Here is a 27,971-nt window from a genome sequence, read left to right as displayed (position 1 = left end):
AGCTGCATTCCTAGAGAGGACAGGAAGGGGAGGGGGGAGGGGGCAAGGTCCTCCATGGCTAAATTCCCCCCTCCCACATCCGTTCCTGCAAGAAGAGAGGAGGCTGCTTTCTTCTCTCTCCTTTGCAAAAGCTTCCTTGGTGCCCCTCCTGGAGTCCGGTGAGTCTCCTCTCTCTGCCCCCTGAGAGTGCAATGGGGAGAAGGGGGTCCCAGGAGGTATTCTCCTCCTTGGGCCTCTGAGACAGAGAGGGCCTTTCCCTCCTGGCCCCCTTCGCAGACCCCAGCGGATCCCCCAAGGCCGCTTGCCTGGCGTCTCCCAATGGGGAGGCCTCCTCCGTGGGGCCAACATGGCGAGGAGAGAGGCTGCCCTGCGGAGGCCAAGCCATTGTTACGGTAAAATCTGGGTGCGAGGCTGCTCTGCCACCCAGCTGGTCGGACTAGGTCCGCGGGTCCCTGCGGAGGAAAATGAGCTCAGCCGGAGACAGGAGCAAGATGCAGGAGATCCAAGTTTATTGCGCAACAGGTTCAAGGCGAGATTGAACAGCGAGAAAGGGGTGACATGAACTTTTGAAACTTCCCTCCATGTCCCAGAATACAGTGCAAAATACATCCCAGTTACATCATGAATACATTAAGAAGAGGTTGGGTTACAGGGGATTAACATAGGGAGGGGGGAATATGCAGAGCTGGAGATATGCACAGATAAGCACATCCTGAGTGCCGGTGGTGAGAGGACAATGGTCCAAGTATGCATAGTCTGCCACCTGGCATTGCCCGGAGGAAAGGCTTGGCAGAGTGATTTGACAGGATTACGGTCTTCCTGAGAATACGTGACACCTCGCTTGAGGGATTATGGAGGACAGGGGAGGTGTCATGGAGTCCTAGATTAATTGAGCCGAGAGGAGGAGGCTGCTTTCTTCTCTCTCCTTTGCAAAAGCTTCCTTGATGCCCCTCCTGGACTCGGGCGAGTCTCCTCTCTCTTCCAGCTGACGGTGCAATGGGGAAAAGGGGGGGCAGGGGGGTCCCTGTTCAGATCATGCACAGTGGGGGGAGACCCCCAAGTCAGGGAGCAGAGGGTCCTCCCTCGTCCTCTCTGCCAACCCAGGGAGGGGTCCAGTTCGCAGGAGGTCTGCAGCTCTGCTCTTCCTTTGGGATCCAGGCGCTGCTTCCTTTTGGGGGGAGGGGGCTTGGGGTGAAGGAAAACTCGGCAGGCAAAGAAACCCCCTTCAGGTTTGGAGATAAGTCACTTTTGCCTGGCGTGCTCTGGTCCATGGGGTCACGAAAAGTCGGACACGACTAAACGACTAAACAGCAACAACACTTTTGTGAACAGAGGCAGCAGCCAGACGGGAACATTTGCACATGGGGGGAGCACAGGGAGAAGAAAAGCCCGTCTGCATCTGCACAACTGGACTTGTTTTGATAAACAAGAAATGGAAATTGGTGCAATCTTAAAAGAGGCTAGTTCTCTCAAGCTACCCTAAGCCTTTGGGAATCTTGTCACAAGAAGAGAGTAAAGCTCCCCTCTGGAGTTCATAAAGGGTCTACATGCCTGGTGTTCTTAAGAACACAAAGATTTAGGACATGTGCAGGATCTATACTTTGACGGCTTCCATGCCACTGTGGGGGCCACATTTTGAGACTGGACACATGCGAATATGGTGTTTAAGCACAGGGCATATCAAAGGGGGAGGGCTGCGTTTCAAAAATGTGGCATCGCCAGCTCCTCCTCTGCTTCCACATACAGATTTGGTCCCCATGGCCAAATCTGGCCACAACATCTGCCTGGCTTGCGATGAGGGAGCTCCAAGAGCGTCAGCAGGGCTCTCCATAGAAAGCACCTAGCATGGGGGAACCTGCAGGTAATGGCTACTCGTCTATTTCCTGCCCATGCTCTGGGGTTGCAGTTTTCAGGCTCAGGGACAGGAAGGTGACTGGGTTGGGCACCAAGTTGTGTCCCCACTGAGTTCAGGGGTTCTACCTTGAGGTCACGACTGGACAGACCCTGCCAGCCTTACGAAGTGGGGCGAGGAGCAAACAGGGGAAACTGCATCCACTGGAGAGGTTTAGAAATGGGGCTTCTGTTAGGGTCAGGAGAATATCTAGGGCAGGAGTTAGGGTTAGGGTCAGAAATGAGATAAAGCAGGGATTTTGCTGTGGATGGGGCCCCCAAGATATTGGGAGGCTTCCCCTCCAGCCAGAAAATCCCTGCAGGGCCTCTGAGGCTCCCTTTCCTTCTTCCTCTCTCCCAGGACCCTGCAGCTTCTTTTGGCTCCTTGACTCCTCAGGAAGGATGAAAGAGACGGATCCTGTAAACCTAGCGAGGATGGAAGGAGGAAGATGGACGGATGACCTGGTCGGGTTGTCTCCTGCATCCCTCCCCACAACCTCTGAGCACTCCCTCCCAGGGACCTCCGAGAGATCTGGTGAGTCCCAGGAGAGTGGAGATGGGGACATGGAGCGATGGAGCCAGAGAGGAATTGGGGCTTGCTCAGCTGGGGGGGGGAGACAGGCAGGCGGATGGAGATGGAGAAGGGGAGCACCTTTTCGGGCTCCCCCACCTGCCTGCCTGCCTGCGCCTTTGTCATCTGCAGGCAATTTGAGCTAGGAATACAGCACAGCTCCCCGCCTATGCGATGTATTGGCAGCTCAAAATGTCTAAAACCAGTTCTGTGATCTGAATGCCCTACCAATTTCAGTTACAGATAGGTAGCCGTGTATCTGAAGAAGTGTGCATGCACACGAAAGCTCATACCAAGAACTAACTTAGTTGGTCTTTAAGGTGCTACTGGAAGGAAAAATTTTTTTTTGTTTTGACTACCAATTTCAGGCACTGATCCATCACGCAGCACTAGAACCCACGACTCTTTTTTTAAAAAACATTCAGCATCGCAGAGCCAAATGCCTAGACTGAAGCAATTGTGGCCATTGTGCTTTGTTTAAGTGAGTAATAGTCATTTTTCCTCTTCTGTTACCAATGAAACAATACAGAGTTGGTCTTATCATGAAAATGGGAGGGGGGTTCAAAGTGAAGAAAGATTTACATATAAATTTAAATATTTTTCTATTTTAATTTTTATTGGTTTTCACATATTGTATTACAATACAGATGTACCAAAGCCAACACCATTTCCTCCCCATCACCCCATACATTTACATTTCTATTTCCTCAATCCATCATATCCTTTTCTCCTTCCTCCCACTTCCCTCTGCCCCCACTCGATTTCCTCCACATTATAAAATTTGCAATAATCTTTGCATTCTACAACCTTCTCAAATCATCTACATATTCTTATTATCTTTCCTTACTAATTTTTCTTCCATCCAGTACTTCACATTTTAATCTAGGCATATTAGCGTATCTTTTTTTGAGCAAGATTTTGCCATATATTCATCAAAACATTTCCACTCCTTTTTAATTTTTGATTCAACTGATTTCTTATTATAGCAGTTAATTTTGCCAGAATTAAATATTCATTTAGTTTACAAATCCATTCCTCCTTTGTGGGCATAGTTTGTGACTTCCACCTAGCAGCAATCACTATTCTAGCAGCTGCACTTGCATATAGAAAAATTCTCCCCCCCCCCGAGGTATCTCATCAACTATCAATCCAAGGATATATTTCTCTGGTTTCTTTGTTATTGATATTTTCCACATTTTCTTTAGTTCTTTGTGTACTGCTATCCAAAATTTCTTAATTTCCTCACACCTCCACCACATATGTATTGTTGTTCCTATTTCTCCATCACATCTCCAACAGAGGTTGGATTTTAATTTGTATATCTTTGCCACCTTAACTGGCGTTAAGTACCACCTATAGAACATCTTTACAAAATGTTCTTTAATTGTGTATACGGCAGTAAATTGTATATCCTCTCGCTAGAGTTTCTCCCATTGCTCTAGATAGATAGTATGTCTGAGATCCTGGGACCATTTAATCATCGTTTCTTTCTCTTCTTCCTCCATCAATTCCCAGTCCAATAAAAGATAGGTTTGGGATAACAATTTCTTGTTATTCTGTATCACTGCATGCACACGAAAGCTCATACCAAGAACTAACTTAGTTGGTCTTTAAGGTGCTACTGGAAGGGAAAAAAAAATTTTGTTTTGACTATGGCAGACCAACACGGCTACCTATCTGTAACTGATACTTGTAAGTTGTATATATTGTTGTTTAGTTGTTTAGTCGTGTCCGACTATTCTTGACCCCCTGGACCAGAGCACGCCAGGCACTCCTGTCTTCTACTGCCTCCCGCAGTTTGGTCAGACTCATGTTTGTAGCTTCGAGAACACTGTCCAACCATCTTGATCTCTGTCGTCCACTTCTCCTTGTGCCCTCCATCTTTCCCAACATCAGGGTCTTTTCCAGGGAGTCTTCTCTTCTCATGAGGTGGCCAAAGTCTTGGAGCCTCAGCTTCAGGATCTGTCCTTCCAGTGAGCACTCAGGGCTGATTTCCTTCAGAATGGAGAGGTTTGATCTTCTTGCAGTCCATGGGACTCTCAAGACTCTCCTCCAGCACCATAATTCAAAAGCATCAATTCTTCGGCGATCAGCCTTCTTGATGGTCCAGCTCTCACTTCCATACATCACTACTGGGAAAACCATGGCTTTAACTATACGGACCTTTGTTGTCAGGGTGACGTCTCTACTTCTCAAGATGCTATCTAGGCCTGTCATTGCCCTTCTCCCAAGAAGCAGGCGTCTTTTATTTCGTGACTGCTGTCACCATCTGCAGTGATCATGGAGCCCAAGAAAATAAAATCTCTCACTGCCTCCATTTCTTCCCCTTCTATTTGCCAGGAGGTGATGGGACCTGTTGTGTATTGAGTCAAAGGATTTTATATCTGTATTATTATTATCTGTATTTGCATTAGGGTAAAGTAACTGCCTTTTGGTTCCAGAGGGTACAGCTACTATTGGTTCATTTAAGCTGCTGTATTTGGATCCTCTGTCTTATTGGTTTCCTCCAAAAGGCAGGACTGTGATTGCCTGATATTGTTCCCTCCAAAATGTATCCTTTCTAGCTAGTTCCCTGTCCCTATAAATGTAGCTCTCCCCTCCTCAGATCTCAGTCTTGTTTGCTTTAATAAAGAAGTGTTACTACAGAACTGTCTCCAGCATATTATGTCAAGAGAGCTGAAATCACAAACCCCACGTCACAACAACTGGCGAAGAAGGTGGGATCCGGAATGCTGAGGAGCGGTTAAACGCAGCCCTGCCTCAGAGTCCGGATTGTAGCTAAGAACAAGACTCACTGGCCAGCTGAGAAGACGACCCTGCCCACAGGACAATGGAGAATCCAAGGGTATTGGAGCCCTTCCAGCCACCAGAGCCCCACACGTGGGAAGACTACGTCGAACGCTTCGAGTTCTTCGCAGTGGCTCAAGGGATCACCGATGCCAGCAAAAGAAGGGCCACATTCCTGAGCTACTGTGGGCCTGAGATCTTCAAGCTGGCCAAGGCATTGCTTGCTCCAGCGAAGCTAAGTGAGACACCTCTCAAAGATATTCTTGCCTGCCTGACAAGCCATTTGGCGCCTACTGAGACCAAGATGGCCCGGCGGATGGAGTTTCATAAGAGGCAGCAGCGTGCTGGGGAGTCTGTATCTGCATTTCTAGCTGAACTGCGGAAGCTCGCTCAGCACTGCGACTTCCAAGATCTGGAAGAGACTCTCCTGGATCGGTTTATCGGTGGTCTGAGCAGCAAGAAAGCCAGAAGACGCATCGTGGCTAAAGAAGAGGTTACCCTTGCTTCAGCCTTGAAGGAGGCCACCGCCACGGAGAATTATGAAAGAGAGGAGCTTGATGCCAGTCACAAGGTCCCTAAGCCACAGATAGAAGTTGCGCATGCCATGGACGAGCTAGAGGCTACTCCGAGCCAAAGCCCAGTCCGTGGGGTCGAGTCAGTGCATCAGGCCTGCACAGTGCACAAAGATCACCGAGGCAGGTGCCCTGGTTGTGGCGGAAACCATGAGCGGAAGAGTTGTCGTTTCCGGGATGCTATGTGCCGGACGTGCGGGAAGACAGGTCACATCGCCAGGGTCTGTAGATCGGCGGCGTTGGGAGTGACAGGAGCACCTAGACTGGAGCATCGCAGACTGCCCACAGCAAACCATGTTCTAAAGGACTGCCACTACGTAACGGAGATCAACGGGAGGGTCGTGCAGTTTCCAGCGCAAGGCAAGGCACACGTCAAGGTGAAGATTGAGGGTCAGCTGTGCGACATGGAGGTGGACTCCGGATCTGGATTCACTATCGTGTCGGACCAGACCGCGAGGACATTCTTCCCTAGGGGTAAGTTGCCCCCTCTGGAGCCCTTCCCGGCAACTTTGCAGTCATACTCAGCGGGCCGCATCCATGTCATGGGAATGTGTGCCGTGAGAGTACAGTTCCGGGACAAACAGGCGGTACTCAAACTGGTGATTGCGAAGGGCAGTCGCCCCAGTCTCCTGGGCACTGACTGGTTCCCCGCCCTGGGACTGAGTATATCAGGGCTTAATTCAATCCAAACCTGCCCTGAGATGAGCGAGGCATTATGCAAAGAATTTGCTGGTCTCTTTAATGGAAAACTGGGTTGTTGTAAAGGGCCCCCAGTTGACTTCGAATTGGACCCTGGGGTGGCCCCAATCCGACTCAAACCAAGGCGAGTGCCATTTGCACTGCAACCCAAGATCGAAGCAGAGCTGGATAAATTGGTCAAGCAGGGAGTTCTCTCACCCGTGGACTCTGCTAAGTGGGAGACTCCAATCGTCAAGCCCCTTAAAGCAAATGGGGAAGTCAGGATCTGTGCAGATTACAAATGTACTATCAATAAGGCACTCAGGGGAAACTCATACCCCATTCCAGTCGTATCACATCTGTTGGCTAAACTGGCTGGGGGCAAGGTGTTCGCCAAAATTGAACTGGCACAAGCTTACCAACAGCTGCCAGTAACCCCGCAATCAGCGGAAGCACAGACTATTGTCACACATAAAGGGGCGTTCAGAGTTAACAGATTACAATTTGGAGTTTGTGTGGCCCCAGGGATTTTTCAAGGGCTCATGGAACGCCTGTTAAGAGGTCTGCCGGGGGTCTTGCCATTTTTTGATGACGTTTTGATTGCTGGAAAAGACCCACAGGAACTGGTTGCGCGTTTCCGTGCAGTGTTGCTCAAGTTCAAGGAGGTGGGGTTGCAACTGAAAAAGGAAAAGTGCAGTTTTGGGGTGCCAACTGTGGATTTCTTGGGGTTTAAAATTGATGCATCAGGCATCCACCCCACAGATGCTAAGATTAAGGCCATCATCGAGGCACCACGACCACAGAACAAGACGGAGTTGCAGTCATTCCTGGGACTTATTAACTTTTATCATTCGTTCTTACCCCAGAAAGCTTCGGTAGCTGAACCATTACATAGACTGTTGCAGAAAAAGAATGTGTGGCGATGGGGGCAAGGGCAGCAGAAGGCTTTTGACTCCTTGCGAGGAATGCTGAGTAGCAGGAGCGTCCTTGCTCATTATGATGAGTCGAAGCCGCTGGTCCTGGCATGTGATGCCTCTCAATACGGCCTGGGGGCGGTGCTGAGTCATAGGGAACCGGATGGGTTGGAAAAGCCCATCTCTTTCTATTCCCGTACGTTGTCGCCCACGGAGCGCAACTATGCTCAAATTGACAAAGAGGCGCTTGCAATTGTGGCAGGAATCAAAAAGTTCCATGATTATGTGTACGGTCGCCATTTCTCCATTGAAACGGACCACAAACCACTGTTAGGGTTGTTCAACCCGAACAAACAAACGCCACAAATTCTCTCCCCCAGAATGTTGCGTTGGTCTATATTCCTGAACGGGTTCCAGTACACCTTGACCCATGTGCCGGGGAAACGGTTGTGCCACGCTGATGCGCTGAGTCGATTGCCTCTTCCTGGCGGGAGCAATGAGGATCCTGCTCCAGCGGAGCACATAATGATGCTGGAAACACTTCCGGGGGCTCCTGTAACGGCTACTGATATAGCTGAGAAAACGAGGAAAGATGCTGTTCTCTCCCGTGTGCTCACTTGGGTGGGGAGGGGGTGGCCAGGTGGTCCGCATGAAGACAAATTCAGGCCTTATGCGACAAGGCAGCACGAGTTGTCCATGCATAAGGGTTGTCTCCTGTGGGGAGATAGGGTGATCATCCCAGCACCACTGAGAAACAGGGTTCTTGAGACGCTTCACATGGGCCACCCGGGAATGGTCAGGATGAAGTCGCTAGCCCGATGTTATGTGTGGTGGCCTGGAATGGACCAGAACATAGAACAATGGGTACGAACATGCAAGGCCTGCCAAGAGGTGCGGCCAGAAGTGGCCAGAGCACCAGTTCACTGGTGGGAGCAGTCCAGATCTCCCTGGAGCCGGCTGCACTTAGATTTTGCTTCCAGGGGAAGGTCTTTTTGGTTATCGTCGATGCATAATCCAAATGGTTAGAAGTGGCGATGGTCCCTAGCATGGCATCAGCTGCCGTAATCAAGGTGTTGAGGCAGCTGTTTGCAACCCACGGGTTACCTGAGACCATTGTATCAGATAATGGGGCAGCTTTTGTATCCCAAGAATTCAGGGCATTCTTGGCTGATAACTTCATAAGAGGGGTCACATCCGCGCCCTTTCACCCATCCTCCAATGGGCAGGCTGAGCGCATGGTAAGAACAGCCAAAGAATCCATTGCGCGCTTAATGGAGGGTAACTGGTCAGCTCGCATCGCGCGAATGTTATTTTTGCAGCATGCGACGGGCAAGTCGCCAGCTGAGCTGCTCTTGGGTAGAAGACTGGTAACGGTGCTGGATTATGTCCACCCGGATAAAATGCCAAACCGTAATTCAAGAGCAACCCCCCAGGCTGAGGCTGACACAACGAGGTATCTCGCCCCTGAAGATCTGGTCTGGGTGAGGAACTATTCACGAGGTTCGCGGTGGGTGGCTGGTGTGGTCACCCGGACTAGTGGACCTGTGTCCTATTATGTGACCTTGGAAAATGGGCAAGTTTGGAAGAGACATATAGATCAGCTGAGGCGCCGGGTGCTCAGCAGTGAGGGGTCAGATAATTCATCCCTGGCTAACGACGCAGAGCTGCAAGACCAGAGTGAAAATGGCCCAGAGGTGCAGTCACCAGGGGCTTCAGCAAATGAACCAGGGTCTGCTAGTCCTCAGGATGACGAGGTACAGGTAGGGGACCCTGCAATGTCTGGGACTCCATCTGTTCCTGACGAAACCCCTATAGCACCCCCCTACCACAGGTAACATCCAATCCAGAACCAGCAACACCTGTTGTCAGGAGATCAAGTAGAAGTTGTAGGACCCCACAGTACCTGAGAGATTACGTCTGCTGTGCTCACTAGGGGGGGAGGGGTGTTGTGTATTGAGTCAAAGGATTTTATATCTGTATTATTATTATTATCTGTATTTGCATTAGGGTAAAGTAACTGCCTTTTGGTTCCAGAGGGTACAGCTACTATTGGTTCATTTAAGCTGCTGTATTTGGATCCTCTGTCTTATTGGTTTCCTCCAAAAGGCAGGACTGTGATTGCCTGATATTGTTCCCTCCAAAATGTATCCTTTCTAGCTAGTTCCCTGTCCCTATAAATGTAGCTCTCCCCTCCTCAGGTCTCAGTCTTGTTTGCTTTAATAAAGAAGTGTTACTACAGAACTGTCTCCAGCATATTATGTCAAGAGAGCTGAAATCACAAACCCCACGTCACAACAGGACCAGTGGCCATGATCTTCGTTTTTTTTCATGTTGAGCTTCAGACCATATTTTGCGCTCTCCTCTGTCACCCTCAATAAAAGGTTCTTTAATTCCTCCTCACTTTCTGCCATCAAGGTTGTGTCATCTGCATATCTGAGGTTGTTGATATTTCTTCCAGCGATCTTAATTCCGGCTTGGAATTACAGTTCTAACTGTAGCTTCTTGTCCCACATAGAGATTTCTCAGGAGACAGATGAGGTGATCAGGCACTCCCATTTCTTTAAGAACTTGCCATAGTTTGCTGTGGTCGACACAGTCAAAGGCTTTTGTATAGTCAATGAAGCAGAAGTAGATGTCTTTCTGGAACTCTCTAGCTTTCTCCATAATCCAGAGCATGTTTGCAATTTGGTCTCTGGTTCCTCTGCCCCTTCGAAATCCAGCTTGCACGTCTGGGAGTTCTCGGTCCACATATGGCTTAAGCCTGCCTTGTAGAATTTTAAGCATAACCTTGCTAGCGTGTGAAATGAGTGCAATTGTGCGGTAGTTGGAACATTCTTTGGTGCTGCCCTTCTTTGGCATTGGGATGTAGACTGATCTTCTCCAATCCTCTGGCCACTGCTGGATTTTCCAAACTTGTTGGCATATTGAATCTAGCACCTTAACAGCAACATCGTTTAAAATTTTTAATAGTTCAGCTGGAATATCATCACTTCCACTGGCCTTGTTATTTGCAGTGCCCATTTGACTTCACTCTCCAGGATGTCTGGCTCAAGGTCAGCAACCACACTACCTGGGATGTACGAGACATCCATATCTTTCTGGTATAATTCTTCTGTGTATTCTTGCCACCTCTGTCAATTTAAATTTTGACCAACAAGATTGAAATAACTTCTGATGAGGAGTGTTCGGGTGAAGATGCTGCTGTTTGTTTCACAGACAAGGCGTGGACGTTGCTGGATCCTGACCAGAGAGCTCAGCATAAAGAAGTCAAGGAGGAGAATCGTGGGATCGTGGACTCTCTCAGTAAGGATCCCTGTTGGATCATAATATAAGTTGTGATTGGAGATGGAGTGGATTCAATGATCGTGCCAGAACAAAATCCATCCCAGATAAAAGCCAAGCAATATCTCAGTTAATACCAGCAAACAAAAACAATGAAAACTATAGCACGGCCTCACATCTCTCTCTCTCTTTTTAAAAAAATAATATTTATTACTTTTCCAACAATTTAAACACAACAAAACAGAATGAACAATACAATACAATACAAAAACACTACATAACATAACATAAAAACACTACATAACACTAACACATTAGACTAACAAAACAAAATAAAAACAGTTTAAAACACATCAAACAATTTCAATATCTTATCTTTCATTCACTTATTTCAACGACCTCCTCACACCTCCCTTTTTGTATTCCACTTCTGTTAATTGTTTCAGCAATTCCTTTCCATCTTCCTCTGTTTTCTATCCTATAATTATCTTAACATATTCTAACCTTATTTTCTCCTTTAATACTCTAATAATCTATTTATACTTAATTCCTTAAAACATTTCTACTAAAGCCATATAGCTTCATTCCCACATTTTTCTAACATTCATTAATTTTACAGTATTTCTGTAAATAGTCTTTAAACTTTTTCCAGTCGTCTTCCACCGACTCTTCTCCCTGGTCTCGGATTCTGCCAGTCATTTCCGCCAGTCCCATATAGTCTATCACCTTGATCTGCCATTCTTCCAGGGTGGGTAAATCTTGTGTCTTCCAATACTTTGCAATAAGTATTCTTGCTGCTGTTGTAGCATACATAAAGAAAGTTCTATCCTTCTTTGGCACCAATTGGCCCACGATGCCCAGGAGAAAGGCCTCTGGTTTCTTCAGAAAGGTATATTTGAATACCTTTTTCATTTCATTATAAATCATCTCCCAGAATGTCTTAATCCTTGGGCATGTCCACCAAAGGTGAAAGTACCTTCAGTCTCATTACATTTCCAACATTTATTGTTGGGCAAATGGTAAATTTTTCCAAGCTTGACTGGTGTCATGTACCACCTATAAATCATTTTCATTAAATTTTCTCTTAGGGCATTACATGCCGTGAATTTCATACCTGTGGTCCATAACTGTTCCCAGTCAGCCATCATTATGTTATGTCCAATGTCTTGCGCCCATTTGATCATAGCTGATTTTACCATTTCATCCTGAGTGTTCCATTTCAACAGCAAGTTATACATTTTTGACAAATTCTTGATTTTTGAATCTAACAATTCTGTTTCCAATTTTGATTTTTCTACCTGGAAGCCAACTTTTTTGTCCAAATTGTATGCCTCCATTATTTGGTAATAATGGAGCCAATATCGCACTTTGTTTTTCAATTTTTCAAAGCTCTGTAGTTTTATTCTGTCTCCATCTTGTTCCAGAATTTCCCAATATTTCAGCCATTTGGCCTCCATATTGAGTTTTTTCTGTGCCTTCGCTTCCATTGGTGACAACCATCTTGGGGTTTTCTTTTCTAACAAATCCTTATATCTTATCCAAACATTAAACAATGCTTTTCTAACAATATGATTTTTGAACGCTTTATGTGCTTTTACCTTATCGTACCACAGATATGCATGCCAGCCAAATGCATTATTGAAGCCTTCTAAATCCAACACGTCAGTGTTTTCAAGAAGCAGCCATTCTCTCAGCCAGCAAAAAGCAGCTGATTCATAATAAAGTTTAAGGTCTGGCAGGGCAAATCCACCTCTTTCTTTGACATCAGTTAATATCTTACATTTTATTCAAGGCTTCTTGCCCTGCCAAACAAATCTGGAAATATCTTTCTGCCACTTCTTGAAACAGTCCACCTTATCCAAAATTTGCAATGTTTGAAACAAAAACAACATCCTTGGCAACACATTCATTTTTATCACAGCAATTCGGCCTAACAATGATAACTTCAAATTTGTCCATATTTCTAAATCCTTTTTCACTTCGATCCAACATTTTTCATAATTATCCTTAAATAAATTCACATTTTTGGCAGTCATGTTAACCCCTAAATATTTCACTTTCTTAACCAATGTTAGTCCTGTCTCCTCCTGAAACTTCTCTCTCTCATTCACAGTTAAGTTTTTCTCTAAAACTTTAGTTTTCATCTTGTTCAACTTAAAACCTGCTACCTGTCCGAATTCTTGAATCAATTCCAATACCCTTTTAGTACTAGATTCTGGCTCCTGTAAAGTCAATACTAAGTCATCAGCAAATGCTTTCAGCTTGTACTGTTTAGCTCCCACTTGTATAGCTTTAACCTCTTGGTCCTTTCTAATCATATTTAACAAAACCTCAAGGACCGATATAAAGAGCAATGGAGAAATTGGGCAGCCTTGCCGTGTCGCTTTCTCAATCTTAAACTCTTCTGTCACTACATTGTTCACAATTAATTTTGCCTTTTGTTCTGAATAAATTGCACCTATACCATTTTCAAAACCTTGACCTTGTTGGCTGTTTGCAGTATGGTAGCGCTGCAGAGAGCTTGCTGGAGAGACCATGCATTAAAAAAAAAAGGACTAAAAAATAACTTAAACAAGGTTTTAATAAGAAAAACAAAAACTTCTTTTACACTAAATACATTAACAACCAAACCAGGCCCAACCACCAACCCATTCCCCAGGGTCATGGGAGAGCTAGGTGCTGCTCCTTATATACTACACCCAAATGCTGACACACCTTAATCAAATACAACTCAGCAGCACCTGCTATGTTTCACAGCTGTAAAGCTGGGTCTCGTTATCTTGCTCTGGCCCCTTAAAGACATACACAACTGGTGGAACAATGATGAACCTTTACATTTAAAGAAACCATTCAACATTTCCCCTGCGGTTCATCATTGTGGAACAAAAACAAAGCATATTTTGTACATGTCTTTCATTTGTAACCTTTGGAAGTGCCTTAGTAAAAATGTCTGCAATTTGATTGTCACCTGGAATATATTCAAATACAACCATTTCGTCAGCAATTAGTTTCCTTACAAACTGCAAACGTAACCTTAAGACTCTAGTGTGCTGCGTATTGGTCTCTGAACACAGGATAGCAAGGCTGCTCTGGGAATCAAGGTAAACTTTTACTGGTAGTGTTAATTGCATCTGTATGTCTGCAAATACTTGCAGATACCATTCTACATCACGAGTGGCCTGAACGCATGCACATAATTCACTCTCTGTTGTGGAGAGACAAATAATGGTTTGTGTCTGGGACTTCCATTCAAATGGACAACCGTTATAACAAAACACCATACTAGACACACCCCTGCAATTATTTTGTTCCACTGCATGAGATGCATCGCAGAAAATTTCAAAACCTTTGTCAATACTTGTTGTAAACTGCAACCTATAATGTTTGGTGCGTTTAAGGTACATTGCCACTCTCTTAAGAGCAGAGAAACATTGTGTAGTAGGCTTTTCCACAAATTTTGCCAGAAAGTGAAAAGCATAAGTTATATCTGGTCTTGAGATTCTTTGAATGAAATTTAGCTTGCCTATAGCAGAACGATACAAAGTTTTGTTAGGAAATGGTGAAACCACACACCATAGGCGTTTCCTTCCTATTTGCATTTTCTAAACATAGCATTTCAACAAGATCATCAATTTTTGCAGTTTGATGAACCAGAAAAGATCCATTTTTGCCTTTCTCAGTTTGCATGGATAAGTAATTTTTAGCTATGCCTAATTCCACCACATCAAATTTCTTCTGTAACTGTGATACTACCAGTTCATATTCCTGTTTAGTTTTTGTAGAAATTAACACGTCATCTACATACACACATATTTTTGTTACAGTTTGCCCTTTCCTTTATAAACACACAGTTGTCTGCCTTTCCTTGTGAAAAACCAATATCCAGCAATTCTTTTGCTAAAGTTTGGTGCCAATTCCTTCCACTTTGGTGCAGACCATAAAGGGATTTATTTAATTTGCATACCAAACCTTCAGCAGCGTCTATGCCTTCAGGAACATGCATAAAAATTTGTTCTTTTAAATCTGCAAACAAATATGCAGTTTTTATATCTAGGTGATAAACAGAATGTCCACGTTGTGATGCATCTTTTAACGAAAGCTTAACTGTTTAATATTTTACGCTTGGTGAATAACACAAATCATAATCTTCGCCTGGAATTTGTTGAAAACCCCTAGCAACTAATCTTGCTTTGTACCTTACAACTTCATTTTTGTCATTCATTTTAACTCTATAAACCCATTTTGAATCAATAAGTCCCATATCTGGGGTTTGTGGTACAAGAGACCAAGTGTTATGCTCTTTCAAAGAAGCTATCTCAGAGTTCATAGCTTTATACCAATTTGCAGCTTGTTGCTTAGGTAATTTCTGAACATCATTGTAGCTTTTTGGCTCAAAAACTGCCTTATTGGAGGACTTCCGGGTTGGCGCCATCGTCTAATGGCGGATTCCCTCCGAGCTCCGGAGGGAATCGGCTCAACAGGGGTCGGGTTCTGCCGCGGCGACGACGCGGGGGCCCTTAGAAACCACAGGCGCTGAAGCCTGTGGACCTGGTGACTTGGCGGGCACCATTTGCGCCCCCCCGACCCGTAAAGGAGCCTTTTTAAAGGCTCTGGAACGGGGGACGGAGAGCGGCGTGGTGCTGAGAGTTCGACTGCTTCCCCTGCTGAGTGAAGCCGCATGCCATGTCCTTTGAACATTTGGATCAAAAGTAACGACCCGTGAGTAACACGGTAATTGGACTTAAAAGGGAAATTTTATCTTTGGGAATTCGGCACGATCGGGCAAGGTGTCAAAAGGAAGTCTGCCTGCCCGCCTTGTAAACATCGTAAACCAAGGATTTTATTACTAAGGTTGTGAGAATACCTTTCTTTTTTGTGGAGAAAAGCAATTAACTTTACGTTGGGGCAATTTAAGTGACTGTGCTGGAGGATAAGAGCTAACATTGAGAACGGAATTTACCCCTCCCCCAAGACCCGGGAGCGATCGGTGAGAGAGCCTGCGGAAGAGGTATAAAGATTTTGACAGCTGTCAAATTAGCTGTCAAAGTTGAAGAAAAGGGAAACTCTGTTTTTGCTGACTTTGCTGGTTATATTTGCTACAATTTGGCAACAAATTGTTAAAATAAAGAAGAAAAGGTTAACTCTGCTTTTGGGTGGGAATTGGAAGACATTAAGTAACTAGAATCCCTCTAGAGGGGGTTCAGGACATTACAAAAATGGCTGTAAGTGGAAAAATACTGGCTGAACTGGAAAAGACCTTCTCTCTCCTGGGAAAACTGCAGGAGCAGACAAATGTTTTGACTGTGAATGTCACAATAATGAAGGGAACAGTAAATAAAGTTGCTGAGCCTGGAAGGGATACGATTCAAGTTCCTGCAGATGAACAGGGAAGTGTTGTTGTTGATCCAAAAATCCTTACAGCCAAACAAGAGAAGGAATTTGAGTCATTTGAGGAGGTGTTTAAAGAGGAATATGAGGATCTGAAGGAAAAAGAAGGAGGTGCTGTGATGCTGCAGACGATTAAGGAGAGCCAGAGGCCTGTTAAGTTGGACACAAAGGAAAATAAGAACAGGATGATGAAAATTTGGTTGGAAGTGAAGAATGGAAATTGGAGAGATCTCCTCATATGGGGATCTGAAGACATATGGAATACAAATTTGGCTAATGTGGAATTTGGAGCCTTTGGGACATTTGGACTTATGAGAAGTAAGAAACAAGATCTTGGCTCCATTGTTAAATATGGAGGTCTGGCGGGAAGAAATATGGACCTTATTGGAACAGAGCTTCTTCGAGATCTGGAATTTAAAATAAAGGACTACCAAAAAAACTGGCAGAGAGAAATTGAGAGAGAGTTAAGTGCCTCGAATTTGAGGTCACCAGGCTGATTGCAGATGGACTGATGGACTTTGGTTGGGGTTCGAAACCGGGAAAGGGGGTGGCTTCTGTCTCTTTCTATCTGAATGTCTCAGTCCGGAAGGAGAGTCAGACTCCTCAGACTTTTTTTTTTTATAAAATTTTTATTGACTTTTCAACATATATTATAAGACATTACAAACAACAAACACAAACAAACGAACATATAAACATGTATAATTTCATGAATTTTTTCATGTACCCAATTTCAACGACTTCCCCATGCCTCCCTTTTCTGCATCCCTATTTTAAACTTTTTCAGCAACCCCTGATCTGAATTACTTATAAATTCCTTTCTTTAACCCTTTTCTTTCCTCTTGTCCAATCATTTATCTCTGCAAATCTGCTATGCTTTACCCATGACATTTTAACACTCACTAATTTTACCAGACTCCTCAGACTTAATGGGACTAAGTGAACCACTAGTTTCAGGTTGTAAATCATTGTCAGATTGAAGAGATGCCTGTAGGCTAAGCTCACGGTCAGAAAACTCAAGAAAATCTAACCTCCCCTCGGGTGCCTGTGACTTTAAATCATCAAACAAATCAGATTCAACAGACTTTTTGTCTTTTTCCATTAATTCAGAAGCACCATTTCCTGCTGCTGCTGCTGCTTCTTCCTCTTCTTCCTCAGTATTATCTATACCATCAGTATCTAGGAAGACAGCAACTCCATTCCAATTTACAGTTTGTATCATGCTTCTGGTAACATGACATTTGCCAGTTGCTGGTATGTAAATTCTGTACGTCCCCTGCTGGTAGCCCATTAATTTTCCCTGGACACTACGTTCACCCAATTTCTGCTTAGCGGGATAATGCATAATTACATCTGAACCCCAAATGCGTAGGTATTTCAGATTAGGGCGTTTTTTAAACAGCTTCTCATAGGGGGTGACATCTAAACCAGAATGATAACTGCGATTTCTAACATAACAAAACGCATTAAGCGCTTCAGCCCAAAAGTCTTTGGGCAGATTAGCATCGTGCAGATACGTTTTAACCCCTGCCTGTAGGTCACGCTGCACAACTTCAACAAGCCCATTTTGCCAGGGACTTCGGGGGCAAGATAACTCATGAGTAGTCCCCTGCGCTTCCAGGAATTTCTCAAAATCCTCAGAAACAAATTCCCTGCCCCGGTCAGAAAACAGGTTCTTAATTGGTTTGTTAACGTGCGTTTTTACCCAGTTGCAAAAAACTTTGTACTTCTCAAATGCTTGGGACTTCTCAGCTATTGCATAAGTCCAACAATATCTACTATACTGGTCTATCAGAGTGAGCCAGTACTTAGAACCTCCTAATGATGGTGGAAGTGGCCCAACTAAATCACAATGTACACGCTCAAATGGCTCAGTTACTTTCCTATCTGAGCACCTACCCTTGCGTGCAACCTTAATCTTATTCTTGCAACAGGATAGACATTGCATAAAGAATTTACATGGTTTTAAGTTGAGGCCATTAACAATATTCTTTGTCTTAATTACATCAGCAAAATTCAGGTGTCCCGGAATTCTGTGTGCCTCATGGACACACCCGGAATGAGGCCTTACATTCCTCAACCCCTGGCTTGACTGTGCTGCAGTTTATAGGCAATTGTGAGTAGGTGCAAAAATACAGTCTATATAAACCATCAGATTCCCGGGCATACAATAGACGTTTGTTCCCATTGAAAAACTCACACATTGACTTTAAGAAACGCACAGTTATGCCTTGACGAGCAAAGCACCTTACTGACAATAAATTGTCCACTGACGGGCAGTAAATGCAGTTCGCTATTGTAATGTTTAAAGAGTCAAGTTTAACGGTACCCCTGCCAAGCGACTGCAAGACTTGTAAATTGGCTAAATGTACATTACCAATTTCTTCTTCGAAAGAAATAAACAAGCTTCGATCATTGCAAATGTGCTGAGATGCTCCTGAGTCGACAATAAAAGAATTCCACTTGGCACCTTTAATTCTTTTACAATCTGTTGTCCGAGCATGAAAAGCTCGCGGCTCGTTTCTGTCTTTACGGTGCGATGTTGGCTGCTGAGATGACAACCGTGACTGACGAACAGAAACAGGCTTGGGAGTACTTTGCTTTCTTTTGGCTCTGCAGTCCTTTGCAAAATGTCCTTGCTTATTGCAGAACCAACAACGCTTGGCAGCTTTAAATGCAGTCGTATCACCACAAGTTTGCATATGGCGTTCCTCATTACTTCTGGAAATAGGAGTGCTTATGGCACAAGCCTCCCTTCTGTCCAACTCGCCCATTAATCTTGCTGTCACCCCTTCCACAGTTAATTGTGCTGGTGGAACGGCAGATATCTGGCTAGCTATACCATCGTAGTCCTCATTAAGGGAACAAAGAATGATAAAAACATACTGAATATCAGGTATGTCCATGTCCCTTCGAATTAATTCGTCGCGTATTGCCTCCAGACGTCTCAAGTGTACTGCCAAATCACCACCAGGCTGCAACTTCGTCTGGTACAACTGCTTGAAAAACGTCAATGCAGATGCTGACTCTTTTCTAACATGCACTGCTGCAAGACTGTCCCACATTTCTTTGGCAGTTTTCTTATTTCTTATACAGACTACTTGCTGGTCGCTGACTGCCAAATTAATTATCGCCCTGGCTTTTGCATCTCCTTTCGACCAAGCATTAGTCACAGGGTCAGGAGGGTCATCAGTTACATAGGTCCATACTTCTCTACAGGTCAAAAGCGCCTCCACCCGAAAAGACCATAAACTATAGTTCTCATCTGTTAGCTGTGGGAAGACCAGAGCCTTCTCAGCTTCAGGAACCCGGTCAAGCATTCTGGAACTCTTCCAGACCCACAGAACTACGCTAACAGGAGAAGGAGTTTTCAAACCTTTCTCAGAGTCCAAAAATATGCAGTCATCCACTCAGCAGCTGGGCCCATAACCAAAGATGTTGGCTGTTTGTCATGGAACTTTGAAGTGTCAGGCATAGCTCTAATGGCTTTAGCCCAAACGTAGCAGAGTTTTCCTGCACAGCGAAGAAGCTAGTTGAGGTGGAAATGACTAGTCAGCTAGACTCAGAATAACTATTTACAGGATTTATTAAAAGGAAAAATAAAACCAGCAGAGTTTCTGCATACAAAACAAAGCAAAATAAATCCTTTCTTTCTCTCTCTCTCTCTCTTAACCATACACAGCACTTCTACTCCTAACTCCTAACACACCAAACTGTGCTAGCATTCCTAGATAACAGAGTTGAGTGCTGGTCGTTAACCAATCAGAGTAAGTAGTTTCTAGGTCAAGCTGACCTTGGCTTTCTGCCAAGACTAAATTGACACTGCCTTGAGTTAATTCTGTGAAGCCAGAATCTGTAAGTTTCCCATGAGAACCAATTAACAGAAACTGAACAGTTTGCAGTATGGTAGCGCTGCAGAGAGCTTGCTAGAGAGACTATGCATTAAAAAAAAGGACTCAAAAATAACTTAAACAAGGTTTTAATAAGAAAAACAAAAACTCCTTTTACACTAAATACATTAACAACCAAACCAGACCCAACCACCAACCCATCCCCCAGGGTAATGGGAGAGCTAGGTGCTGCTCCTTATATACTATACCCAAATGCTGACACACATAGAATCAGAATCATAGAGTTGGAAGAGACCACAAGGGCCATCGAGTCCATCCCCCTGCCAAGCAGGAAACACCATCAGAGCACTCCTGACATATGGTTGTCAAGCCTCTGCTTAAAGACCTTCAAAGAAGGAGACTCCACCACACTCCTTGGCAGCAAATTCCACTGTCAAACAGCTCTTACTGTCAGGAAGTTCTTCCTAATGTTTAGGTGGAATCTTCTTTCTTGTTGTTTGGATCCATTGCTCCGTGTCCGCTTCTCTGGAGCAGCAGAAAACAACCTTTCTCCCTCCTCTATGTGACATCCTTTTATATATTTGAACATGGCTATCATATCACCCCTTAACCTCCTCTTCTCCAGGCTAAACATGCCCAGCTCCCTTAGCCGTTCCTCATAAGGCATCGTTTCCAGGCCTTTGACCATTTTGGTTGCCCTCCTCTGGACACGTTCCAGTTTGTCAGTGTCCTTCTTGAACTGTGGTGCCCAGAGCTGGACACAGTACTCCAGGTGAGGTCTGACCAGAGCAGAATACAGTGGCACTATTACTTCCCTTGATCTAGATGCTATACTCCTATTGATGCAGCCCAGAATTGCATTGGCTTTTTTAGCTGCCGCGTCACACTGTTGGCTCATGTCAAGTTTGTGGTCAACCAAGACTCCTAGATCCTTTTCACATGTACTGCTCTCAAGCCAGGTGTCCCCCATCTTGTATTTGTGCCTCTCATTTTTTTTGCCCAAGTGCAATACTTTACATTTCTCCCTGTTAAAATTCATCTTGTTTGTTTTGGCCCAGTTCTCTAATCTGTCAAGGTCGTTTTGAAGTGTGATCCTGTCCTCTGGGGTGTTAGCCACCCCTCCCAGTTTGGTGTCATCTGCAAATTTGATCAGGATGCCCTTGAGTCCATCATCCAAGTCGTTGATAAAGATGTTGAATAAGACCGGGCCCAAGACAGAACCCTGTGGCACCCCACTAGTCACTCTTCTCCAGGATGAAGAGGAACCATTGATGAGCACCCTTTGGGTTTGGTCAGTCAGCCAGTTACAAATCCACTGAGTGGTAGCAAAGTCAAGACCGCATTTTACCAGCTTCTTTACAAGAATATCATGGTGCACCTTGTCAAATGCCTTGCTGAAATCAAGGTAGGCTACATCCACTGCGTTCCCTTCATCTACCAGGCTTGTAATTCTGTCAAAAAATGAGATCAGGTTAGTCTGACATGACTTATTTTTCAGAAATCCATGCTGACTATTGGTGATCACAGCATTCCTTTCTAGGTGCTCACAGACTGTTTGCTTAATGATCTGCTCCAGAATCTTCCCTGGTATTGATGTCAGACTGACTGGGCGGTAATTATTTGGGTCCTCTCTTTTCCCCTTTTTAAAAATAGGGACAACATTTACCCTCCTCCAGTCTGCCGGGACTTCGCCTGTTCTCCAGGAATTCTCAAAGATGACTGCCAGTGGTTCTGAAATCACATCTGCCAGTTCTTTTAATACTCTTGGATGCAGTTCATCTGGCCCTGGAGACTTGAATACATCTAAACTAGCCAAGTATTCTTGTACTATCTCCTTAGTTATTCTGGGCTGTGTTTCCTCTGCTGAACCATTTGCTCCAAATTCTTCAGATCGGGCATTGTTTTCTTTATCGGAGAAGACTGAGGCAAAGAAGGCATTGAGGAGTTCAGCCCTTTCTGTGTCCCCTGTTTGCATTTCACCATCTTCTCCTCTGAGTGACTCCACTGTTTCTTTGTTCTTCCTTTTGCTACGAACATACCCATAAAAGCCTTTTTTGTTGCTTTTAACCTCTCTAGCAAGCCTGAGTTCATTCTGTGCTTTAGCTTTTCTGACTTTGTGTCTACACGTGCTGGCTATTTGTTTGAATTCCTTTTTGGTGGTTTCCCTCCTTTTCCATTTTTTGTACACATCCTTTTTTAATCTTAACTCAGTTAAAAGTTCTTTAGATAGCCACCCTGGCTTCTTTAGGCACCTTCCATGTTTCTGTCTCATTGGTATTGCCTGAAGTTGTGCTTTTACTATCTCCCTCTTAACAAACTCCCAGCCATCATGAACTCCCTTTCCTTTTAGTATTACTGTCCATGGGATCTCACCCAGCACTTCCCTAAGTTTTATGAAGTCGGCTTTCTTAAAGTCGAGAAATTGAGTCCTAGTATGCTTGGCTGCTCCTTTCCGCTGTATAGTAAACTTCAGAAGAGCATGATCACTCGCGCCTAATGATCCTTCCACTTCTACCCCACTAACCAGGTCATCAACATTGGTTAGGACCAGATCTAAAATGGCTGTTCCTCTTGTTGCTTCTCCCACTTTCTGGACAATGAAGTTGTCTGCAAGGCCAGTGAGGAATCTGTTTGACCTTATGCTCTTGGCTGAGTTTGACATCCAACAAATATCCGGGTAATTGAAGTCCCCCATTACTACTATCTCCCTTCCTTTTGCATGCTTGGCCATCTGTTCCAGGAAGGCATCATCTATGTCCTCCGTTTGGCTTTAGGATCTATAGTAAACTCCCACAATGAGGTCCCTGTTATTCTTCTCTCCCTTAATTTTGACCCAAATGCTCTCACTTTGGCTTTGAGGTTCTAAATCTTGGCTCTCTTCACAGGTATACACATCCCTGACATATAACACCACTCCTCCTCTTTTCTTGTCTGGTCTGTTTCTCTGAAATAGATTGTATCCCTCCATTTTACATTCCAATCGTGGGACTTATCCCACCAGGTTTCAGTGATGCCTATTATGTCATATTTAGTTTGCTGTACCAAGAGCGCAAGCTCATCTTGTTTATTTCCCATGCTTTGTGCATTAGTGTACAGACATTGAAGTCCATTAATCATTCCCCCGTGTCTCTTATTTAAGGATTTTTTCCTCCCACCACTAGGTCTGCGTGCTGTTTGCTCCATTTGGTCTATGACATTTGGATGATCATCTTCATCAATTGATAGACTCCTACCTTCAGGAGCACTGTCTCCCTCCCCCACATTAGTCAGTTTAAAGCCCTCCTGATGAGATTTTTGGCAAAAACATTCCTCCCAACCGTTGTGAGGTGCAGCCCATCGCTTGCCAGAAGTCCATCTTCAAGAAACTGCAGTCCGTGATCTAAGAATCCAAACCGTTCCTGTTTACACCATTTGCGAAGCCAGTTGTTCACTTCCACTATTTTTCCCTCTCTCCCTGGGAAAACCTTAATCAAATACAACTCAGCAGCACCTGCTATGTTTCACAGCTGTAAAGCTGGGTCTCGTTATCTTGCTCTGGCCCCTTAAAGACATACACATCGGGTGGAACAATGATGACCCTTTACATTTAAAGAAACCATTCAACAGACCTACCCCCATCCCCTGTAGATTCTTCTTCATAAAACTCCAATAAATGTTGTCAAAGGCTTTCTCTGCATCCACAAATATCAGAACTGCCTTAGTATTGATATTCACTTGTAGTTTTTCTAGGATATTAATTATATTCCTCATGTTGTCAGACAAATGTCTGCCCGGGAGAAAGCCTGCTTGGTCTTTATGAATTTCTTCTGCTAACACCTTTTTTAATCTTTTAGCCAAAATATCTGCAAAGATTTTGTAATCCACATTAAGCAGCGATATGGGGCGGTAATTTTTGAGCTGTGTCTTTTCAGTCTCTGTATTCGGTATAAGTGTAATGTAAGCTTCCTTCCACGACTCTGGTGCCCTTCTCCCTTCCAATATTTCATTACAGACTTCCTTCAATGGTTGTATTATCCATTCTTTCAAAGATCTGTAATATCTTGAAGTCAAACCATCTGGTCCTGGAGATTTACCTAATTGCATGTTCTGGATGGCCCCTTCCACCTCCTGATCCGTTATTTTGTAATTCAACATTAGCTGTTTTTCCTGAGAGATTTTGTGTAGTCCATTTATTTTCAAAAATCGATCAATGTCTATTTCTTTCTGCTTCTCCTATGTATAAAGTTGTTTAAAATACCTCTGAAAACACTTCCTAATCTCCACTGGGTTCTGTATATTCTTTCCTTCCACTTCCAAATTCGTAATAGTATTGAGTTTCTGTCTTTTTTTCATTTGCCAGGCCAACAATTTTCCACACTTATTTGCCGATTCAAATGACTTTTGCCTCATCTGTTTAATCTTCCATTCTATTTCCTGATTCATCAGCTTCGTATATTGTACTTGGTATAACTTTATCTCTTTCAGGATCTCCTGTGACTTTGGTTTTGCTCTCAGTTTCTTCGTCCTTCCTTTATTTTCCCCAGGATTTTATCCTTTTTTTCATTCTGAGTCCTCTTCTTAATTGCATTCTGTTGTATTAAGAATCCTCTCATAACCGCTTTACTTGCGTCCCAAATTACTCTTTTTTCCATTGTAGTATTCATATTTATCTCGAAATAGTCTCTTAGAGTTTTTTGGGCCTTCTTGGTCACCTCTTCATTCCTAAACAAAGTCTCATTCTCAAAGTCTCAAATCTCATTCTCTTCAGTTCTTCCTCTGTCACAAGCATTCATTAACATTGTTCAATAATCTGGCGCTCCCATTTCCTCCTGAGGCTCTAATTAGCTTCTCTCTTCATTGCAGATGGTGATGAATTAGAAGGGAAGAACAAGGGGGAGCACAACAGAATCCACATAGTGGAGAAGTCATATAAATATTCAGAGTGTGCCGAGAACATCCGTCAAAGCTCCCAGTCCACCTCCTGTCAAAGAAAGAGCTTCATTCGAAGGAATAGCCTCACTTCACACGAAAGAACACAGAGTAGGGAGAAACCCTATCAGTGCAGAGAATGTGGAAAGAGCTTCAATCGAAAGGGTCATCTCACTTTTCATCAAAGAATTCACACAGGGGAGAAACCCTATCAGTGCTTGGAATGTGGAAAGAGCTTCAGTCAGAGGCACACTCTCACTTCCCATCAAAGAATTCATACAGGGGAGAAACCCTATCAGTGCTTGGAATGTGGGAAGAGCTTTCGTCTGAGTGGTGATCTCACTTCCCATCAAAGAATTCACACAGGGGAGAAACCCTTTCAGTGCTTGGAATGTGGAAAGAGCTTCAGTTACAGCACCAATCTCACTTCCCATCAAAGAATTCATACAGGGGAGAAACCCTATCAGTGCTTGGAATGTGGGAAGAGCTTTCGTCTGAGTGGTGAACTCACTTCCCATCAAAGAATTCATACAGGGGAGAAACCCTATCAGTGCTTGGAATGTGGGAAGAGCTTTCGTCTGAGTGGTGAACTCACTTCCCATCAAAGAATTCATACAGGGGAGAAACCCTATCAGTGCTTGGAATGTGGGAAGAGCTTTCGTCTGAGTGGTGAACTCACTTCCCATCAAAGAATTCATACAGGGGAGAAACCCTATCAGTGCTTCGAATGTGGGAAGAGCTTTCGTCAGAGTGGTCAACTCACTTCACATCAAAGAATTCATACAGGGGAGAAACCCTTTCAGTGCTTGGAATGTGGGAAGAGCTTCAATCGAAAGGGTCATCTCACTTTTCATCAAAGAATTCACACAGGGGAGAAACCCTATCAGTGCTTCGAATGTGGGAAGAGCTTTCGTCTGAGTTGTGAACTCACTTCCCATCAAAGAATTCATAAAGGAGAGAGACCCTATCAGTGCTTCGAATGTGGGAAGAGCTTTCGTCAGAGTGGTCAACTCACTTCACATCAAAGAATTCATACAGGGGAGAAACCCTATCAGTGCTTGGAATGTGGGAAAAGCTTCAGTCACAGGGCCCAGCTCACTTCCCATCAAATAATTCATACAGGGGAGAAACCCTATCAGTGCAGAGAATGTGGAAAGAGCTTCAATCAAAAGGGTCATCTCACTTTTCATCAAAGAATTCACACAGGGGAGAAACCCTATCAGTGCTTGGAATGTTTAAAGAGCTTTCATCTCAGACACAGTCTCACTTCTCATCAAAGAATTCACACAGGGGAGAAACCCTATCAGTGCTTGGAATGTTTAAAGAGCTTTCGTTTCAGACACAGTCTCACTTCCCATCAAAGAATTCATACAGGGGAGAAACCCTATCACTGCTTGGAATGTGGAAAGAGCTTTCGTCAGGGTGGTGATCTCACTTCCCATCAAAGAATTCATACAGGGGAGAAACCCTATCAGTGCTTCGAATGTGGGAAAAGCTTCAGTCAAAGCACCAGTCTCACTTCTCATCAAAGAATTCATACAGGGGAGAAACCCTATCAGTGCTTCGAATGTGGGAAAAGCTTCAGCCGTAGCACCAGTCTCACTTCCCATCAAAGAATCCACACAAGAGAGAAAACGGTTTAGTGTTTGGAATGTGTAAAAAGATTCATTCATGACCCACAAATATTTCATACAGGGTTGAAAGCATATCAGCACATGGTATGTGTTTAAAATTTCACTTGTTCAAAAGTCAATTTAAGATCTTCCACCAGGGTGAAGTATAGAATTATAGATTCAGAATCTAGTCCAACCCCCTCCAGAAATCTCATTTCAAGCATCCATGACAGATGGCCATCCAACTTCTTCTTAAAACCCCCCAATGAAGATCCAACCCCTTCAGAGAGAGTTCCTTTTCACTGTCAGCTCTTACAATTAGAGAGAAAATATAAAAAAGACTTTGGAGAAGACTTCCGGTGTGATGGCCTATGGTGTTTGGCTGCTTTCCCAGGACACCGGACCCCAGTCGTGCAATTAAACAAGGTGAATCTGGAGGTAATTATCCCTGTTGAACCCCGCAGGGATGGGCTGGACGTGCCTTCACCCGCACGTCATCCGATATCTGCCGCTCGCTACAGTGGAGGCAGGGGCGCTGGGTGTATAGCATTGCACGAATTGGACACTCTCCAACGCAACGCCATCAGCGGGAGTATTGCTGTTTTTCAACAAAGATTTGCATTCGGACTTTGAAAGGAATTTTGTCGCTCTGCTACAGAAGATGTGAGGTGAGCGTCTCAACTTTGCTTATACTTGCTACTGTTGGGCCAACACCCTCCCTCACTTGTCCGAATGGTGAGGAACTTCGCCCGTAGTAGCAGAGTACAGCAGAAGCAGACTCTGGTTGGAATGCAGCATCGAGAAGATAAGAAGTCCACAGAGCGACGAGCTGACTCACACAGCCGTATCCTTCAGCAAAAGCCAGATGCAAGCACCAGAGGGGAGGAGGAGGAGATATAGAAATCGCTCCCGTTCTCACACAACAATACATTAGGTAATTAGGCAATTAAAGGCACAATGTCACACTGTGCAATGAAAGAATGAAACACTGCAGTACTGACAGCTCTTTCATGATTTGGCAAGCCTCATGGAGAAAGAGTCAATTAATGAAATGGAATGCAAGTGAAACTTTATTAAAAACTAGAGAATTTGATGTTTAATGGCGCAGTCCTTTGTGGAGGGCACTAATTATTATTGGCAAGGTATCAGCTTGTTTGAAGATATGGAGAGACTTTGTTCAAAGACATGATTAAATATGTTTTTCGCTGGGGATGCTAAAACGGCGCAAAGGAAGGCACATTAGAAAAAAAGTGGTCCCTCTCAAAGGGAGCTGAAGACAACCGACAGATTACAACTGGGGAATATTTCACACAGGAAACCATATCTGCTTGCATGGACTTTTGTCGTATGTGGATTTATAAAGTGAAGATGAATCTTTGATCTTAGGCCCCAGGGGGAGCAAGCTTGGATTGTAGAGGAACCGAACAATTATTAACTGTGAAATATATCCCAGGGTGTGGTCTCTTACAGAAGATTCTTCAGTTTGGGAAAATATCAGTTCATTAAAATAACTTGCA

At 44.2% G+C, this 27,971-nt stretch overlaps 4 protein-coding genes across 4 annotated transcripts in view; 2 read left to right on the top strand and 2 right to left on the bottom strand.

Moving 5' to 3' along the window:
- Positions 1–27,971, bottom strand: part of LOC128409540 (zinc finger protein 883-like) — a 346,762-nt gene that overhangs the window by 145,762 nt on the left and 173,029 nt on the right. The window lies entirely within an intron of this gene.
- LOC128409528 (zinc finger protein 883-like) overlaps positions 1–27,971 on the bottom strand; it is a 451,816-nt gene that overhangs the window by 371,903 nt on the left and 51,942 nt on the right. The gene's annotated exons all lie outside the window — the stretch shown is intronic.
- Positions 66–27,020, top strand: LOC128409541 (zinc finger protein 345-like). The gene is made up of 4 exons (XM_053380095.1): positions 66–158; positions 2,252–2,425; positions 10,629–10,715; positions 24,776–27,020. Exons 2-4 carry the CDS (start codon positions 2,293–2,295, stop codon positions 26,482–26,484), a joined length of 1,929 nt encoding a protein of 642 aa, XP_053236070.1. The 5' UTR covers positions 66–158; positions 2,252–2,292; the 3' UTR covers positions 26,485–27,020.
- LOC128409534 (zinc finger protein 345-like) overlaps positions 137–27,971 on the top strand; it is a 143,433-nt gene continuing 115,598 nt past the window's right edge. The window contains exon 1 of the mRNA XM_053380082.1: positions 137–158. The gene's annotated coding sequence lies outside the window, so the exon portion shown is untranslated. The remainder of the gene's footprint in view (positions 159–27,971) is intronic.

This window comes from Podarcis raffonei, chromosome 2 (assembly GCF_027172205.1).
Source record: "Podarcis raffonei isolate rPodRaf1 chromosome 2, rPodRaf1.pri, whole genome shotgun sequence".
Lineage (NCBI taxonomy): Eukaryota > Metazoa > Chordata > Lepidosauria > Squamata > Lacertidae > Podarcis > Podarcis raffonei.
Note: the sequence above shows the minus strand (reverse complement) of the source record. Positions and strands in the feature narration are given on the sequence as shown.

Excerpts from the sequence above, each read along its gene's own strand:
- LOC128409541 (XM_053380095.1), top strand. The coding sequence starts at position 2,293 with ATGAAAGAGACGGATCCTGTAAACCTAGCGAGGATGGAAGGAGGAAGA. Across the intron at positions 2,426-10,628 it reads AGGGACCTCCGAGAGATCTG|ACAAGGCGTGGACGTTGCTG; the intron begins GTGAGTCCCAGG and ends TTTGTTTCACAG. Across the intron at positions 10,716-24,775 it reads TGGGATCGTGGACTCTCTCA|ATGGTGATGAATTAGAAGGG; the intron begins GTAAGGATCCCT and ends TCTTCATTGCAG.